Here is a 20,168-nt window from a genome sequence, read left to right on the forward strand (position 1 = left end):
TTTGTTTTGCTTTTGTTGTTGTTGCTGCTTATTTTTCTTCTCCTTTTAAGTAGTTAAAAATTATAAGATGCTAAATAATGAGTTTTCATTACAAGTAGATGAAGGCTGAAAAAAATACATATACTGTTTTTTGAAGGAGATGATCAGGCACTGTGAAAAATGCTGGAAATAAAAAGATGAATTCATCAAAGCCAGTCTTTGTATTCAGGGGATTTAAATGCACCTAACTCTGTTTTTGTTTGTTTGTTTGTGTGTTTCAGTTAGATGATGTTATAAACCTGCATGAGCCAGAGGCTGCGAGCTGGGCCACGAGGCAGTATCACGGCACTCCCCTCATGACTCTCGTCCCACTGTGGTATGTCCAGGGAGCCCTCCTCCACTATTATACAATGCTGCGGTAGCCCACTTGTTTATCCTTAAGTCATAGGAAAAGATTATTGACGTTTTAGTGTTTGTTAATACGTGTGTTTTATAATGTTGCTACAAGCTAAAAAGTGTACAACAGTCCATAATTCTTGGAAATCATTTCATATCAGAAAAACAAGTGCAGTAAAAACCAGTTTCTAAATGATACAGGTTGGCTTTTTGATACCAAACAAAACAGTTGTCTTGTGTTGGACATGGAGTGTCCAACTTGAAGTAGCACCAACTAAGAACCATTTTTTAAGGAACAGCAAGTGTCAGCAAACCCCTGTGTATGTGCTGGGAAATACAGTCATATAAATAATGGTTCCGATAATCACCTGACTGATTTTGGAATTATCCTTTTTGTTATCTCTGCTAAATGTGAGACCAAGTCACTATCAGTTCATTACTGAAAAACCACTGTGATATTATAATGGGGTCCTCACTCCATGACTGTAACTCATGGCTTTTTAAGGTTTCATTATTGACCTGACTTTGCTAAGGAAATGATTAACTCCTGGTTTAAAATCCTAGGATTCTCATAATGGACTAAATAAAATGAACTCAATGAATCTCATTGGTTCAATTTTGGTAGTACAGGTAGAAAAATGCCACATTAAATTTGTCATGTTCAAATATGACATGTGATACCTTTCCCTAAGCAAGAAAACATAAAGAGAAATTTTTTAACAAGTTGGCTCTGGTTTGGCACATCAAGCCAAATCAAGTTCAGCCCCATTCATGGGAGTGTGGAGAGTCAGCTTCAGATAATCTACAACAGCAGGTTACACGGAAGTTCAAGTGTAGTCCATGTATCATAGGTCACCATGGAGATGCTGTAAACTTAAATTACAACATGGCCCAGCTCACAGCAGACACTCAGGTCAAAAGATACCAAGAAGAGAAAACTACCCAACAGCTCATCCCCACTTTCTCTCAGAAAGTCCCCAGTGTCAATACATTTCATCTTAAGAACTCTATTGCCTTGTATGAGATCATCCCACCTTCGATCTCTGCACTTGTCCTTGTGTAAAACACTTCTTGAAGCCTGCTGCTCTTTGCAGGAGGGGCCTCATGAATCCTTCTAAATACCTTGCAGAGGCTTGCATCTCCCCCATACCCCATAAACCCATCCATCTTGGGCTACAGCTGATGACCTATTCTTGCAACACAGGTAATCTGGCCTAGACAAGTATTCATCTGAGGGTCCTCACCAGCAGACTTCATCTTGATGGTTATGGCTCTTTATCATGTGAGGGAGATAAACCATTCTGTTTATACAGTAATCATTGAGAGCTTGACATTGCTGTCTCCTCTACTCCTTTCCAGCTCTGCTCTTTCTTAACTCAGCTGAGATAGCTTGGGTTGAGGGTGGAGGGCAGAGGAAAGGTGAGATGGTAAGAAATTGTGCAAATATTTTTAAGCATCAGCCTCAGTTCTGTGCTAAATGTTGTACTCACCTCTTTGGATTTTGTTTCATTTAACTGGGACAAGAACCCAATTTGTCTTGTTAGGCCCACTTACCCACTGAAGAAACAAAGAGGTTAAATAATGTGCCCCAAACCATATCCTATTAAAAACTGAAGCAAAGACTTGGGTTTCTCCAATTTCAAAGTCCTTGATTTTTTTTTTCTTCCCTACATTCCTCTTTGAGACAGTTACTCAAGGATGCTCAGCCTCTTTAGTTAAGGTGACCTCTACCTCACTGCAGCCCTGGGGCCCTTGCTCTCTTCCTGTGATGATCATGAGGCATACTTGTCTGAATGACTCTGTCCCATCTCTCTTGGGACCCAAAAGCCATTCTACTAATCCTTTTGTATTCCTTAGCGTATGCTCATGTGACCCTGGATTGCATTTAGAGAGATAAAGTCAAGGCCTTGCTAATAACTATGTACTCATATCCACCTTTTGAGTATGTACTTACATTTAAATAAATTGGTGCCTAGTGTTCTGAAAATGCTTTTGAACAAGATTTTGAAGTTGTGCCAGGGAGCACTGACAGTGGGTATGCCTGGAGTTGTCTGATTTTCTTGTCTTGGATTCCTGCTCACAGGACAACTCACACAATGAAGACGAAAAATGATATTAATGAAACCTTTATTCCCACTGCCTTTCCTTAAGTCTTCTCCAGAGTTGGGGAAGAGTAACTACAGCCTACCCCCTCACCCCACTACAGCTTTAAATAGCTCTCCTCAAGGCTGGCTGGTAAACAAAAGGTTATTAATGCACAGGTAGATAATGTGGGTGGAGTACCCAGGCAGAGAAGTGTAAAAGTGAGCGAGTGCCACCAATGAATTCTAAAGTGAGATAGGTAGATGGGTTCCAAAGCCTACAGCAGCAGCATTCATTGTTTTAGTTTTATTGCTGAGTTTCACTTAACTCCAAAGAACAATGTGATTACATGGTTACTTTTGGGAAGGACTTTCTGGGTGAAATGTCTTGAGCCATATATTGAAGAACCACGCGATTACAACCAAAATGGGTTTGTTCCTGCCTCAGCATTTTGCAAAATACTCTAATGTGGTATTAGGAATTATGGGTAGAAAATAAATACAAGAGTTCTAACAGAGACCACACACACCAGCACTTTAAAATGGGGATGATACAGAGAAACAGAAAGCTCCATTTGGAACAGTTCAAGGGAGTGAGGCATTGGACTGTCCAAGCTCATCTCTCTTTATACTCCATGGGCCTAGTTTGTGGGAGAGGAGACATATATTCTAAACAGTATTTTCCAAATCTGATTAACAAAATCATGTAGGGGAGAGCTGTCAAAAATAGATTCTCCCAGATACTCTGATTTAGTGAAAATGAACTGAGACCCAAGTATGTGTTTTATTGTTTTTAGCCCTCTAGTTGATATTGGTGATCTACAGGTTTGGGAATGCCTCTGCTAAAAGATTCAGGCTACTGTGCCACTCTTAAGGCATGATTTAGGCAAATCTTGTCCATTCTGTGTCTAGATCAGTATGTCTGGATTGGGAAAATTATAAGCACTGGAAGAGTTTCAAAGATTGATTCTAAGACATTCTTCCAGCAATAACAGGCTGGGATATCGCTTCAGGGAGAAAGTATGCACCAGAAGAGGGATCACTCAGTAATAAAATGCTGTTGTCCTGAACTGACTCATAGTAATTTTCAACTTCTTTACTATTTTAGCCTTGGAAATAACAGTATAGAGATGGTTTAGTTTCTCTCTATCACACAGAATAATACTCTGACAATTCAGCCAAGACTGTGAGAGGACATCTGGACTTACGTAAGGTTAAGACAATCACTATGTAAAATAACATGCTTGAAACTTGCTTTTCTTGGCTTACAAGCATGTGTATCATGCAAAGCATGATGTCTTAAGACAATGGTCTGAGTTTGAGAGGAGTAGGACAGGGTATCAGGGAAAAGCAAACTAAAATTATTTTTAAAAAGATTGAGGACTACATTTGTTATCCACCAATTCATTTTCTCCTTCAGCCCATGGAGCCATTGTTACTGCCTCTAACAGGAGAAAAGGTACTGCTCTTCTGATATTGTCTTAGAGGCAGCAGAACAAGGCAGATTTGGTATTCCTGGCTTGTATAGTAGCTAGCACCCTCGTAAAATATTCAAGTATTTTAATGGCCAGGAAGGCCATTTGGATCCTGAGTCATCTTTGAGTCATTGATCAATTTGAAAATTCTACCAAGAAACACAGACACCAAACTTTGCATGCAATTTCAGGGACAGGAGGCCCAGCTTAAGAACTGTCAGCCTTGCAAACATAAACTAGTGGTGGGATTTCGTTTCCATTTCACCAAATGAGTTTTAGTTGATAGTAAAACAACTGATTGTTAAAACGCACAGATCAGAATCTGGCCTCTTAAACATCTGCGAATATAGCCTTCTTTCAGGGGTTATTAGCCATTAAGTAATGTTGAAACATCGAATCTATATCAAGCACTTAACAATGTGCTTGACATTACTAAGTGTGTTACAGGTTAACATCATTTTAAGCTTTAAAGTTTGCACAGGTGAAGCCACACAGGTATTCAAGATTAATAACTTTTCCAGAGTCACAGTTTTTGAGTCACAAACCCAAACTGGCTTTAAAGCTAGTATCTAACCACTATTAACTACATTGTTTTCCCAGCCTGGAATGAAAAACTTACTCTCCACCCACAAGCAACAAATTTTGTAAGATGCATTGTTCTTGGGAGAAAAGGCTTCAAGTAATGACATGTACCTGATGATATCCAACATTATTTCTGACCACCCATCCTCCTAAAACTCAAACTTACTTTCTCAGTTATAGAATCAATCTGCCCAATTTAGTAATTCAGATCATCCTTATTTCTTGTACTAGTTGATGATCTCCTTGAAAACTAAAAACCATGTATGCTTCACTTTTCCTGCTCAGATGGCCTGCCTCAACCATAGAGGGAAGACCCAGTGTCAAATATGACTATTTGCTCCTCTCAGTTCTCAACGGAGGATGACATAGCTTCCCAGATGCAACCCACGAGAACCTCTTGTGACAACTATAATTGGCCTTTCATTTGGTATCTACTACACGCCATACATCCAGCTCATTGTAAAAAGTAGCCTTTGGTCCTTAGGCTTTAGAAATACATGACACTGAACTTTACTACAAAGTTTGAAATGCTGTAATTCAGTACTAAGTGCTATGTTCAGTCCAACCTGGGACCTTCTGTGTAAGGGTCTTACATCACTGTGATTATTGGTTAGCTCTGATAATTTGTCTAGGATCCTTAAAGATACCTTAAGAGTCTAGAAAATTCTTGGTCCCAATTAATCAGTTAAAAAGTACTGCCCTTAATTTACTTTTTAAAAGCCTCACTTTCTTTTAATCAAAGACCCAAATTAACATGCCTATCACTTGAATGCTCTAAAGGGCCATGCCTGAATATGAGTGCATGGTATTTTGATGCCTGTAGATTACACTTTTTTTTCCTAACAGGTTATTATTACTTTGTTAAATCTCTGGAGTCTCATGCTATATTATTTTTGTCACCTGATATATAAACCTAGCCACTGAAAAACTGGTTATGCTGTCCCAGACATTCAAACCAATCTAATTTTCATGCCAATCAAATAAATAGCTAAAAATGAAAAATGTTCAGACTTAACTTTCACTGTTACTAAAATATAACATGCTAAAGGTTAATGGGTGGGGTGGCATATTAACTATTCATATGTAAGTATTATTTTTACAAATTACATTTACAGTAGTAATTAGTACAGGACATTAGGGGCCAAATATTTTTAGTTATTTGGTTGATATTTCTAAGCACATGGGGTATGCCTAAGGGAGGGGTACCTTAAGAAACATCACCCTAGTAAGTACTTTTCTCATAAGGGTGGATGTGGAACCAGAACACTAGGGTGCATATTTTCTTAAAAGAAATGCTTTAAAATAGTCTAAATCATATTTATTTGCATAGTATTCAAATTTGCATGTTTGAATGCATTTTTAGTAATAGGGAGGGAAGAGAGGGTAAAAACATGTAACAGCTACCATTTTTTAATTTGCCATGGATTATACACACAAGATCAATTTCAGAAATTTACTCAAGACACTAGTGTTTAAGTTGAACTCATTTAGGCTAGCCTATATTTTCCCTGGCTGCTTCCTAAGCTCTAACAAGAGCATGTGCTTAAGTAATTGCTATTTTGTGAACAGTTCTTGCACTCAACTAAAATTTAAGAATGTGTTATAAAGATTTATTAACTTCTGTATAGGCTAATAGAATACCCTAATTCCTGAACAGCCTTGGTTATATTATCAATCATTTCAGACATATACAATCTGAGGTTCCGTGGTGACAGTTCAAAACAGTATCATCAGGAAAAAACATTCAATGCAGTTAACCAACTAGAAAATAACACATAACTTCTGTCGTCTTGCTGTTAATCTAAGTATCACATGTGAAGTTCAACAGCCAATCAGTACCTATACTAAAAAGGATAGTAGTCCTTGGCAGACAACATGGAATCTTACATTTATGCCACAAGATGGTTTAACTTACTTCTAGGACTAGAACAGAAAGGCACTCTGGGAGAAAACACAAAACAATGCTCTTTGCTTTTATATGAATTAAAAACCAGTGTTTGTGTGTGAAAATAGTAGTAAATCATTAAATGGCACTTCTGTATTCTGCTGTACATGTACTTTGCTTTAAAGCAGATTGTACAAACATAAGAAACTTCTTTATCAAATTTCAAATTACTTTCATTAACAATGTGCTACTTCACCCACAGAAACCCTTCTATTAAGGCTACATAATCTATTGCTCATCAACCAGAAACCACACCCATCATTCTCTCCAAAATTATAAGCTAAATTTATGAACAAAAATCGCTGTAAGAACTTTGCCAACAATTAGGCAAACAAGAGTCAAATTAAGTCTCTGTACACAGTCAGATGTTTACATGATGTGGAAGAGAGAAACCTTCCAACTTAGGACAGGTACCTAAAATGTGTCTTTGGAGTGGGACACATGTGACAGGATGAGAAGCTATGCTTCTCAATGTATATCAATAAATTCATTTTTGAACCCTGTGAATGTAGTATCAATTCAAAAAATACAATTATAACAGCATGCTTAACATGTTGCTATTAAATTACTTAGTAGACATTTGCTCATTTTTAGTTTTCTTGCAAATAACTTCATTTAATGCAGCTGAAAAAAATGATTCTAATCACATTAAAGTTTTTAAAAGTTACAGACCTTTGCCTTTTCACTATGTAAGACTTAATGCAACCAATCTTGTTATCAAACAATTCTCTTTCCAAGCTCTAGAAATCATTACTCTAGGACATTAAAATTAACAATACCCCAAGAGAACAAGTTACAGACTAGGAGAAAATACTTGCAAAAGACACATCTGATAAAGAACTCTTATCCAAAATATAGAACTCTTAAAATTCAGTAAGAAAACAACCTCAACTAAAAAATGGTCCAAAGACCTTACTAGACACTTCATCATAGATACACAGATGGCAAATTAAGAATCCTGTAAGATGCTCAACATCATGTCATCAGGGAAATACAAATTCAAACAATGAAATTTAACTGCACATCTATTAGAATGGCCAAAACCCCAGAACACTGACACCACTAAATACTGGTGAAGATGTGGAACAACAGAAACTCATTCACTGCTGGCAGGAATGCAAAATGGTACAACCATTTTGGAAGCCAGTTTGGTGGTTTCTTACAAAATCAAATATATTCTTACCATACAATCCAGCAATCACATTTGGCATTTACTCATAGGAGTTGAAGTTTTTCCACACAAAACCTGCACACTGATGTTTACAATAGCTTTATTCATAATTGCCCAAACTTTGAAGCTTCAAGTTGTACTTCAGTAGGTATATGGATAAACTGAGGGACATCTGGAAAATGGATTATTCAACACTAAAAAGAAATGTTATCAAACCATGAAAAAACATGGAGGAAACTTAAATGAGTAACACTAACTAAAGCCAATCTGAAAAAATTACATACATACTTTTTGATCCCATGTGACATTCTGGAAAAGGCAAAATTATGGGGGCAGTAAAAAGATCAGTAGTTGTCAGGAGCTGGGGTGGAGCAGAGGAGTAGGCAGAGCAGATTTTTTAGGGCAGTGAATACTCTGTATTATAATGATTGATATGTCATCATAGATTTGTCCAAACCCATAGAAAACAACGGTGAATTACAAACTATGGACTTTGGGTCATTATGATGTGTCATTTTAACAAATGTACCACTCTTGTGGTAGGTGTTGGTAACAGAGGAGCTATGTATGTGTGGCAGGAGAGGGTACATGGGAAGTCTGTACTTACCTCTCTCAATTTTGCTGTGAACCTAAAATTGCTCTAAAAAAAAACCTAAGTTCTTAAGAAATTTAATAGGGAACACTTACTATGTGCTGGGCATTGTTACTATCCTTATTTACAGATAAAGAAGCAGGGCTCCAGGGACAATAATCTTAATCACTATGCCATCCCACTCAAAATTGTTTCCTTTCCAAATTCATGCTGTGGGAAACACCAACTCAAACCAGAGGCTCTAGTTTTGCAGATGAAGTCCACTGAAGAATAGATTTGACAAAAGGACTAGCTCTAGGCCATACAGCTAATTCCTATCACCGTCCTCCCCCAAAAAATTTAGGTTTGAGTACAGGAGTCTAGGTGAAATTGAATCTTCCTAGCTGCCTTACTTTACACATTTGATTCTTCTCCACAACTGATGTTCCTGACAAATCAAATCCACAAAGCTAAATGTTCTAAATTAATGTTTCTCATAAGAAATGATTATGGAAATTATTGTAATTTCATGCTACTTATTTCAAAGATCATTACAGACCAATGAAGTTGAAGGGTCCATCATCTTCCCATCTAAGTCTTCTGTATACCCCACTACTCTGATTTCAAAACCTTAATATTTAAAAATCTATCAAATGTTTGATGACAGAGATAGCATTAAGAGGGAAAATACATCTTGAAACTTCGAATAAAAATTAAGTTTGTCTTCTAAATACCAGAACTTCAGCTCAACTGTGACTTCAATATCCTTCGTATTTTAGGAGATAACTATCCTTTAGCTCATCCTAAGTACAGTATATATTTCCTCCCACCTGAAGCAAAAGTAGCAGCATCCAAACAACTGTGACAGATAGTAGTGCATCAGGCATTTCCATTTCAAATCCCATCATTGAGAAGCCACGGTTCTGCTATCTCACTTCAGCAACTGCATTGGCAAGGTCAGCATGTCACTGTCATTCCTTATTCTTTCTTATCTCACATGACATCTGTGACCTGCAAAGACCAAGCCCATGGGTCCATCTCAACATTAGAATCAAACCCCTAAAAGGTAAAACTTTGCCGGTTTTTGTACACAAATTGTCATGCATAAAGTGTTACTTATAAAGCAAAAAATGAAATAAAAAAATTAAAGAAGAGATGTGAAGATTGAACAACTATGGCCTAAGTTCTAAGACTGTTTTGATCCTAAAAGTTGCCTATACATTTCTTCAAAATTAAACTGTCTACTACATACCATACTTAAGATGTTTCACAACACTCATCTCATGGTTCTCACTTGAATATATCATGTTCAGGGATGGCAATGGAAAAAAGTTTACAATATAGCCATGCAAAGTCTACATACGCAACTAAAAAGTTGAATATGTAACATTTTCTAATTATCCCCCTTTAGGATTTCTAACTATGGCTTAAAAACCCAATGAACAAGTGGAAGTTTCCCTCTGTACATGGCTTTTATTATTTACATAATACAATATAGCATCAATGCTGAATAGCATGATTATGTGCAATACATAAATATGAACTATCTGTACACATCTGCAGATCTAACTGAAACTAAGATACAGAAAATTGAAAGCAAAACTGAATGCTTTAAGAATAAAAGTAAAAACTAAGACTGAACACTGCAGTAAATCAGAAGTAGTGCCTCGTGTACATACTTAACTATTTACAGATGAAAACAGGCATTACCACGACACTAATCTAACTATACTCATTTATATATAAAAAAACACAAGTTTCATACATCACAAAAAACCTTCCATTATAACACAGAAGTGATATTACCAGACAAGCATCAGTGAAGTATACTGCCTCTTCTAGTTGTTATTGTACAATGCTGTAGATAATGCAGCCCATGCAATACACCCAAGAACACTAGAGTCCTACACCCAAGTACAATTAATATGATAAAGCAGCCCTCTGCAAGTGGTGCTGGATACCACTAAGAAGTCTACTGCAGCCATGTTGGTTATGATTTTCCATGCAGAAGGGTACAGTTACATTAAGAACTGAAGTCTTTAAAAAAGCTTTAAACATTCTTTCTTGAACCAAAACACTCAACAAAATATGCACATGAAAAATTATTGAGATACCTTTGCAACTTAAAATTCAGATGCATGTTATTCAACAGAGCTGCTGTATGTGAAAACCAAACGTAGAGTTTTAATTCTTCTTTTAAACAAATTAATCCTAGTGCAGTTCTGTGCTATGCATTTTTAGCAATGAGAATAATGCAGACATCTTCTGGTGCAGGCCAGCACAGTAAGTTTCAAAGATAGCTCAAGACCCTGTTGGCTTGATGTTTACTCTTTATAACCAGTTGCGATGTATACCTCTCACAGAATGTCTTATTTGACAGCTTTTAGAAGACTAATTAACTAGGCTCACATATGGCACCGAACACTGGTTTCACGGAAAGGTCTGATCCACTTTATAGCTTTCTTCCTGCTTCCAAAGAACATGTAGAAATTAACAGCGTGAAGTTTAACTATGGTAGAAGTAGACTGCCAGTCCTTTTCTGGTGTACCATTTTTTAAAAAAAATACAGGCACATAACACTAGCCAAAGATTACACCTTGATTACATTCCCAAAGGCAGATATGCTGCAAACATGCAGATATTTCACATATTTTGTTTGGCACGAGGGAACTAAATTTTGTCCCTGTTATCTGTGTATTTCAATTTGCTGTGCAGATTTTCATCCAATTTTATTCAAGGGAGGGCATATACATTTTGTAGGGCTGTATCTATCCAATTCTGCCTGTAACAAACACCCAAACAACCTAAAATATCAACTATAAGACAGACAAGTGTGAAGTAAAACTCTGGAGAACATCAAAGAAAAATGGCCATGCATCTGCTCTTTAATGTTTTCCTACGATATATTAAAATAAAAACAAAGTTTCAGTCTCTTCACAAGTAGTAATTTATATTCTCTGGATTTTTTCAGCCACAACAACTGGATTCTCTTTCCTGATTTTTGCTGCAGCTTCTGCTTTGTAATCATAAGGACAGTTGTGCTTGTCAGAGTAACGGTGAAGTCCACAAAACAAATTTCCACATCGGCAGTCAAACCCTATACATATAAGAGGAAGTAGAGTCACTTGGGAACTTGTAGCAATTAAAAGAAAACAAAAAACAAAAACCCAAAAAACAACAACGAATTGGCATTAAGTCACTACAGAAGAGGAATCAGATTTTCATGGATCTTTGCAACATGGAAGAGTCTGTCACTTTAAATCGTGAAAATGCTTTTAAGCTTTCTTAAAATGATGAGAAATTCAAGTTAACTCTCTCCCATAAACTCCTGTAGGTCCTATACAGAGTAGAAATTACACAGGCTCTGGAGTCAGGCTGAACTGAATTCAAATCCTAGTCCTACCATAAGTTAACTGGGTAATGTGAAACCTAGGAAAAGAACCATACAGTTCTGATATTTAAAGGAAACAATTAAAATTAAAAAGTACGTAGACCATTTTGTGCCTGGTTCAAAGTTAGGTGCTTACTGTTTAATTCAGCTACCTTTCCCCCAGGAGAACAAAGGAAAGAATCAAAAGGGATGATCAATTCAATAAAGGAGATTGAGAAGGCCTGAAGTTAGGAAAGGATTTCATATGATTAGAGAGAGATGGAAATCAAACTCAACTTCTCCTCGTTGTCCCACTTTTAGTCTACTCTGGAAACTTTCTATTCTTGAAAGCTGGACATTTTGTTTTATATGCAAGACTGACGAGTCCCTTAGGGAATAACTAGGAGTCTCTTAAGGAGTTACTGTTAAATCTCAGCAGTAGAATATACATGGTGCTATGTGTTCTGTAGTACCTGTAAGGCCAACTTTCTTTCTGCACATGAAACATCTGTTCTTCTTTGGTTTAGGGCAACTCAGGAGCTTTTTCTTCACTTTGAGAAGTACTGGGCTGAGAAACTGATGGACTGGGCTGAGTGACAACTGAAAAACAAGGGTAAAAATCAGAAATCTGTCAAGAGTTCACTGGCTGACAATTATCTAAGTTAAAAAAAAAATTAAGAGAAACAGTAAGAGTCTCAGTGGAAGTGTTTAAGAAGCCTTTCCTGAAAACAAGTACTTTAAATAAAATCTTCTACTTCAATATCGGAACTTTCAAATCTGAGCATTTCTTGCCAAATAACATAATACAACTTGTCCCTGTAAATTTTTATTAAATGATCGCTCAAATTCCTTTAAATTCACTCTTAACAGCTAGTACTAGGAAACAAAATCCTAATTTTAAGTTTTAAAGACCTGAGAGATGTGGTTACCTGCTCAGCTTTTCCATATTGCAATTGCCTAAACGCAAACTTCTTAATTAGGGCAGTTCAAATTCATTACTACTCAGTAAATATGGTTGCCAACTTCTGAGGTACGTAACTATAGTCATTTTGGTAGTAAAATTAATAGAAAAAAGAAAAATTATGTAGATAAAACCAGCAAATTTCAAAAAGTAGAACTCAAATCATTAATTCCTAATTAACTTCAGATCCCAAAATGTCACATTACTTTGTCATTTTATTTTCTTATGTAGAAAACCTGGAAAATTTTTATAAAAAGCTCTTTCTTTTGAAAGATTAGCAAACACCGTCCTTTTAGGACAGCGTAAGAATTTGAAGAGTTGTGACTTTAGATTAAATAGGATTCTATAGGCAAAACAAGAATATTTAAAGCAGTTTTAATTTACTTTGCGATACTTAGGTAAACCGGGTATATAGTTCGGACAACTAGAGATATGATCTACTTTTAAAAGTTCCTGTTTCTCTATCTAAAACGGATTCAAGTTTTAGTTCATATATGACATCAACAGAATTTGTCAATATAAGAATGCAGATTACTGTATTAAAGTCCACATTACCACCAGGTTATTTAAAAAATACCAAATTTAATTCTACTTTTATAAAATTCAGCGACACCAGAAGTACTGTTAGCTGAGTTTTAACATTAATCCAAACCTCAAAAATAGCAAATTAATGTATACAATGGTAAAATTACTGCCTAAACAATAGGACAGCACTAACGTTATCAGCATAAATCGGAAGCTCCAGAGCAAACCTATTGGTTTAATGACAACTTACTCTAAAATTCTCTCCAAATTTATAATTTACTTGCATTAGTAATATACCCAGTGAGATCAACAGCCTAATATTAGATCAACAGTGGTATTCCAGCTACTACTTATTCCTAATAATCTATTATGGCAGCCTTAATATAATTTTTCCTGATGGTATGATGGTAAAGAACAGTATGTGAGAATAGTCTAGGGGAGGAGATGACAGCCATTTCCTTGGCCACATCTGAAAACTGAATAGTGGTTCCCAAGACATATAGGGAAAAAAGGGAGTTAAGAAGAGAGAAATGATACAGAAAAGGCAAAGAGCAGCAAACTACAGATTGTCTACCAAGAAATAATAAATGCACAGAATAGCTGCAGATTTAATCCGAAAGAGTATTATTCCAAGGTCATAGTAATTTTGTGTTAAAAAAACAAAAACACAGAACAAAAGCCCCACAAATATGAATTTGGTCAATTTTTCAGAAGGATGGAATTCATTTCAAAATGCCAAATACGGATTCCCCTGCCCAACTTAAAATTTTCATCTTAACTTTATCAATTAAGATTGATATGGTTCACATAAGCTTGCCTATGTAATATTAGCAAAAGCAAGCCTCAAAGCAGATTACATATCCATTGACCCTATTTCCTTACAATAAAGTTTTATACTGTCTTCAGTAAATACTGTACCAGTCAGTAATTGATCAAATGAACTAGATGCGCTATAAAATAGGCAGATCACTGTTCTAGGGTCTAGCACAGGTAATTCAAACAATCAAACTGGCAACACCAGAGCAATCAGTCACTATCTAATGAAAACCAAAATGCATTTCCATACTGAGTTTTTAACTCCCGTAGGGATCCAACACTTCAGCTTGGAAGTTTTATTAGTGTTCAGTATGTTTTTTGCTCAAATATTTTCTACAATATTAATATCAAGGCTGAATTTTTTATTGTAACATTTTTGATGGCTTTGGAATCTAATCTATATAATTTTCTCTGTATGTCTTCTCTAATGATTTAGATACTTCTAAAATATATTGGTGAACTACCTTCTAACTTTATGAAATTCTTAGTACTTCCAGTCTTTGTATTATAAACTTTGCTGATTTGCAGGTGTGAGGTTAAGGGGAAATGGGCAAAGAAGAGAATAAAGAGTGACTATTTCACACTACAAGTTACTTTAAAGACAGTGGTTTGCTCGGTCTACGTGTTGTAGCTCTTGCTCCTCTTTGGTCCATCAATGGGAAGGAAAGAATACCCCCAACCAACCCTTTCTCGTACCACCAAATCCAGAACTCAACTAGTATTAAACAAAAAGCATACCTGGCTCTGACACCTCTGTTTTCGGGGTAGTTATTTTGTCTTCTCTTGAAATGCTCATTTCTGTCATTTGCTGAGTTACAGGCAAGGCAGCCACAGGCACATTTCTATTTGAGTTCAAGCAAACATTTTTAAAGATGTTAGGGGTACTTCTCTGTGAGGTAAGTTGTCAGTTCAACTTTAAATTATATAGTATTTCCAACATGGCCAAATGGAGCTAAATAATCTAAAAAAGATGCCCAGCACAAATGGTTGAGAATAAGGAAAGCAAAAGGGGCAGCTTTGCCAAAATGTCTTGCGTGGCATTACAATATAGTCTACAGAACCTCATTCTCTACAATCCCTACACCTCAATCACAAGGAAATAAAAGCACGCATTCTCAACATAGCATACTTGAGATTGTTCTGCAGTACGTTATGATATACACCTTCACTCAGTGACCTACAAGATCATATATTAAAAGACACTGGAATCTCCAATTGTGCAACACATGCAAAACAAAGGGCATCTGATATATTAACTGCCTTATGATAATGTAATATATTTGAAATAACATAATATCCTTTTTATTAACATTCGTAATTATGTTAGTTATTTTTATTTCCTCCTATAGTAATAATAATAAAAACCCAGAAACATTCAATCTTACCTTGATTTTTCAGTTGTGCTGCCAGCAGCACCTTCACAGTTGTTTAAACTAGTGTCTGCCCTTTGTACAGATGCAGAATCTGAGGTAGGACTGTTGGAACCACTAGCTGTTCCTATTTAAAAAAAGGATTTGTAAGAAACAAAGCAACACCTCAAACACTCAGGAACAAAACTATTAATAAGTAACAAATACTTGCATTTCATTAGGTTAGTGACTTAAGTACTTTCATTGTGCTGCAGAATCCTCTATTTAAGTGATATCCAAACAAACAAAACCAAAAAATTCGTATCCAGTGAACACAAGTATGAAACAAAACCTCAAAAAGGAAAATGAAAAACCTAGAAGATGCTTGTAGACAGTCACTCATTCCTCATGTAGTATGTAAAGCACTTGAGCTGTTGCTTTAAATTTCAAGTTTTCTTGGGTTTTTCTCTCCTTGGACTTTCAGCATTGGTTCAGTCTTAGGCCCCAATTCTTAGTTCTACATTTTCTGTCCACCAGTTCTTCAAATGGGTTATTCCTTGGAAACAACTTACCCATTGGGCTCATTCTGCCACTATTCTGCTGTCTCTGAAGATGTTCTTTGTAGCAAACAGAACACATTCCATTTGTCCTAGGATTCCCATAAAAGCCACATCCTGTACTACACAGCATAGGCCCTGGGGTCTGGTTAGTCTCCTGAGCCATTGTTCTCCTATAAACAAAACAACAAAAAAATTTTTAGAAACTAGCATGTAATCAAAAAAACAAAAACAAAACACAGAATCACTAAATTAGTATGATAGTCACGATTGTACCTTTGTCATTTCTAAGCACTGAGTCTATTTCTAACAAAGGCCCAAATTGTGTTATCTTTAAAAAGGGTAGGCTAAATTATATTTTGCCTTTATAAAACAAAGTACATAAAAGAAACTGTGTTTTAGCTTGATAAATAATGAACTATTATGACTTCACATTCTTTAGAACAATTCTGCCATTATACATTAAAATGTGTGATTTTACCTGTCAATGTCTGTTTTAATTCCTGAAAAGGTCACCCTTCCAGATATCAGAATTGTGTTTAAATCAATTAGTGCAATTGGTATTTTAAAATCACTTTCAGCTCTCCAGCACTATAGGCATATCATTTCAAATAATCACAATCAACTGTTGACTCGGTATCTACTAGTGGTTCTTTAAACTAGCTGTATATATTGGATGCAGCTCTAGAGTGTTCTTAAAACACCTGAACACACTTGGGCCCACTAGTAATTCAACAATCCTGCTACAGGGAAGAGAGCATCTGTACTTTCAAAATGCTGCAACACCTTTATGAGGCTGGAAAGAGAGCTGGTGGATCAATTAGCCTTTCCTGTTAGCTTGGCACCAGAAAGTGAAGCTCTTTAAGAATTTAGAGGTAGGGTCAGTTACTTATAGAAAATTCCTTTTGTTTTAGAGTTGACATGTGAAATCTGGGTCTGAGTATACTTTGAAGTCAGTGCCCAGAAACCTGCAACATACAAATTTTCAGCCATAGGTTTGTCAGCCAACAGTTCTATTAAAACTTTTAACAAGCGTGTTTTCCTCATACCAGAAAGTAATGAAACCTTTCCATTCTCAATTTCAATATAGCAAAGCGATATAAATACAAAACCTTTAGTAATGGTTAATATTTAATGCTAGGTTATCAGAAAGAGCTTTATACAGGAAGCATACTCTTGCTTTTCCAGAAGCCTTGTTAAAATTAGCACAAATACACTAATGTTTTGCCAAATTTAGTAAATTTCCTGAGTTAACAGAACATAAACATTTAAGAAAAATTAAAAAAGAAAACACTGGAGGGTTTCCATGTTACCATAAAATGTGTATGAATGTACAAAAAGCATATTTGAAAGTACTCAAAAGGAGATCGTGTAACTTGTGGTCATTGTCATGTCAATGTACCTTAATGTTGACAATATAGGTGCTTTATTAAGTTACAAACATTTCAAAAAAGCACGGTAGCTTACTTCAAGCTAGAGCTTATTCCCTAGAATTTCATAAGGCTTTTTCCAACCATCACATACTAGGATACACTCTTTAGTGAGTTATTAAAAACAATGTTTTAAAAAGTATTAACATTTTCTACCAAAATGATTAAAGGGCGGGGGCAGAGGGCTAACCAATTTCGACCTGGCTAGAATTCTGACATTTATTCTCCTAAACATTTAAGTGATAGTAGTCTTTCCTTTTGCTAGTAAGACACCATATTTAAAGCTTGAAAATATTTCAAGCCAATCAAGCTTGTATAGATTGATCAGTATTTGCAACTTACTTCAGACAATAGTACTAATTTAGTTGACACTGTCTCTTTAAATAGTAAGTGGAATTCAGCTGACTCATTTGGAGCAGGGTAGTGCAAATATTTCAACATCACTTATGAAGTTTATTAAAACACTTTCAGTTGGTTTTTTAAAATTTTGAGTATAACGTGCAAAAAATGCTTCAAATAGTGTATTTATCTGCATGCCCACCATACAAAGTTACGAGTCTTTCCCCATGCAAAAAGTAGGGTCCTTCCTTAAAGCCAGCTTGAAGAATTATGCTAAGTCACTTTCTACACTAACTTCTAGTGTCGTCTGACAGTGGCTTTAAAGGTAAATTGTCTTAAGAGTCAACCCATATTAATATTAGCTAATCCAATTCTAAAATCATGTTTCACTTAGATAAATGGGGGTGGGGGAATCTCATCCCAGGACTTCATACGCAAAGTATTCCACCTTTCTTCAGAAAACACATCTACCTTCAATTCACTATAAATAGCCTCCAAACTCTGAGACACAAGAGACACCAGGACGTTAGTTTCCTACATGGCCTCCCACTTTTTGGATTTTTTTTCCTCGTAGAAAGCCAGCTTTTAAATGCCATCACATGTGCACAGCTTGCCTTAATATTTCTCAGAAGCTTGGATCACATGGGAGGGCGCTTCAGCCTGTCACAAGGCTGCAATGTGACAGGCTGAGCTGGATGGAGGCTCTCACATAAAGCCTAGTCAACAGGGGCCTCTGAAATCAGCTTCTATTTATATCTCGGAGCCTGCCAACTCCTACACAACCCCAAGAACTAAGGATGCAGCGTTCATGTATCTGACACAGTAAGAAAACAAAAGAAAAAAATGCCATTAAGGTTCCTACAGTTTTTTCTAATGTAGGGATGGCTAAAGAACAATCTCAAATTCAATCTAGAAGACGCAAGCATCATTAATCACTCATGAAGCCAAAAGGACTGTCTAAAAATCAAGCAAAGGGAGAGAGCATCAAGGCAGAAAGAACTCTCCTGTTTAGTGGCAATTTTTTTTTGCAGGGGGGCAGGAGGGGGAGATTAGTTCACCATTAGATACAGTATTCTCCTACTTTGCAGTATTTTAGAAAAATTCAATACCATTATTATTTAGTAACTTTCAAGTTGTTACAAACTTGAGCATTCATGGGTCAGCTCTATCAGATATAGCTAAAATGTTTATTTTTACAGTTTTTTACAGCTGAAATGTTTCTCTTTATAGTTTGTGGCTTCCTCTAATTCATAACTACAAAACAAAAACCTAAAAGACTGGGGGGCATGTAACTGAAAATTCTCCAGCCTCAAATATGAATAACAAAAGGCTTTTACACCCATGAAATTTAGTTCTTTCAGGTGCACAAAAATGTTAGGAATGTCCACCCCACCTGGAATTGAGATCGGAGTTCTAGTCTCTAATGTACCTCTAACTAAGCCAGTGACCTTGGGCAAGCCCTTACTCTCCAGATTTCGGTTCCCTCTTTGCAAACAGAGAAGATTACTGTGATTTTTAAAGGCTCCTTTTCAGGCTTAATACCTGGCCTGAGAGACAGAAAATAGGGAAAAATAAAACAAATCTTTTTGGGGGGGTATTTTTTGAAAAAACTTGAAAAATAAAATTGCAATATTTTCACCAATTCAGTTCTCAAATCCTACTTTTAAAACTAAGGAGCAAAATGCAATTCATTTAGATTTTTTTTAAAAGTCTGTAAATTACCTGAATGCGAAGTTTAGGAACAGTAGCTCTATGGCTCTATGACCTATATATACTACTTTACCCTAGTATGTTCTTAGACAAGATTCCTAAGAGGCATTCAGAGAATCTGGGCCTTTTCCCAAAACACTGCTCCTCACAGTGTGTGGGAAAAGAGCAAAGAATTTTACGTTCACCAGACTAAATGCACGAAACAAAGGGGAAGGTGCTCCATTTCCTTCACGAAAGAGATCTTGGGCGAGAAATGCAGCGACATCGGTAAAACTAAAACCCGTCGACAGAAGTCCCCCTCACCCAACGTTCCAGGGGATTTTAAAACAAGTTCGGGTCCCACTGGTCCCCCATCTCTGTCCCCATGCATCTCTGAGCAAAGGCCTAGCTCAGGAAAGCCGAGCAGGGCCTTCTTCAAAAACCACTGAGTCATGCAGAACAGCAGCTCAGCAGGCCAAGCCAGCCCCTCACCCTGCCCATCCCGCGCCCAACCCCGACCCTGAACGGCTCCTCCGAGGAGGCAGAGATGAGGGGTGCGGCGGTTAAGGGGCCGGGGGCGCGGCGGCCGCCGCCACCGCCTTTGTCTTTCCCGGTCAGGCCACCCACACCGGGCGCCACCGCGGAAGGCGACCAGGACGGACTAGAGAGAGGCCCGAAGCCCCGGAGGCCGCAAGCTGGGCATTGTTCCCCCGACCGTGCGTGTGCGAGTGAGCCGGGGGCGCAGGGAACCGGGCCTCCAGCCACGACGACAGGATGACGCCTCCGTCTTTGTGCTTCCTGAGCTGGCGGGCGGGCTCCCTCCCCCGGACGCCGCCTTCCGCGAGTCGCTCACGCTTTGCCGGAGGCCCGCGGAGTCCCAGCCCCCACTCCCACCCCCGGCCCGGCACGAGCAGCCGGGCGCCCTCCCCCAG

At 37.2% G+C, this 20,168-nt stretch overlaps 1 protein-coding gene across 1 annotated transcript; it reads right to left on the reverse strand.

Annotated features, from left to right (window-relative positions):
- Nucleotides 1-7,045: 7,045 nt before the first annotated feature.
- On the reverse strand, nt 7,046-20,083 carry ZFAND5 (zinc finger AN1-type containing 5). Its single transcript, XM_032477854.1, is given in 7 exon segments — nt 7,046-11,297; nt 12,044-12,098; nt 12,100-12,170; nt 14,611-14,714; nt 15,258-15,369; nt 15,794-15,951; nt 19,952-20,083. Coding segments are annotated over 6 exon segments (642 nt in total). The 5' UTR covers nt 15,945-15,951; nt 19,952-20,083; the 3' UTR covers nt 7,046-11,148.
- Between the last annotated feature and the right edge of the window lie 85 nt (nt 20,084-20,168).

The sequence above is a fragment of the Camelus ferus genome, chromosome 4 (assembly GCF_009834535.1).
Source record: "Camelus ferus isolate YT-003-E chromosome 4, BCGSAC_Cfer_1.0, whole genome shotgun sequence".
NCBI lineage: Eukaryota > Metazoa > Chordata > Mammalia > Artiodactyla > Camelidae > Camelus > Camelus ferus.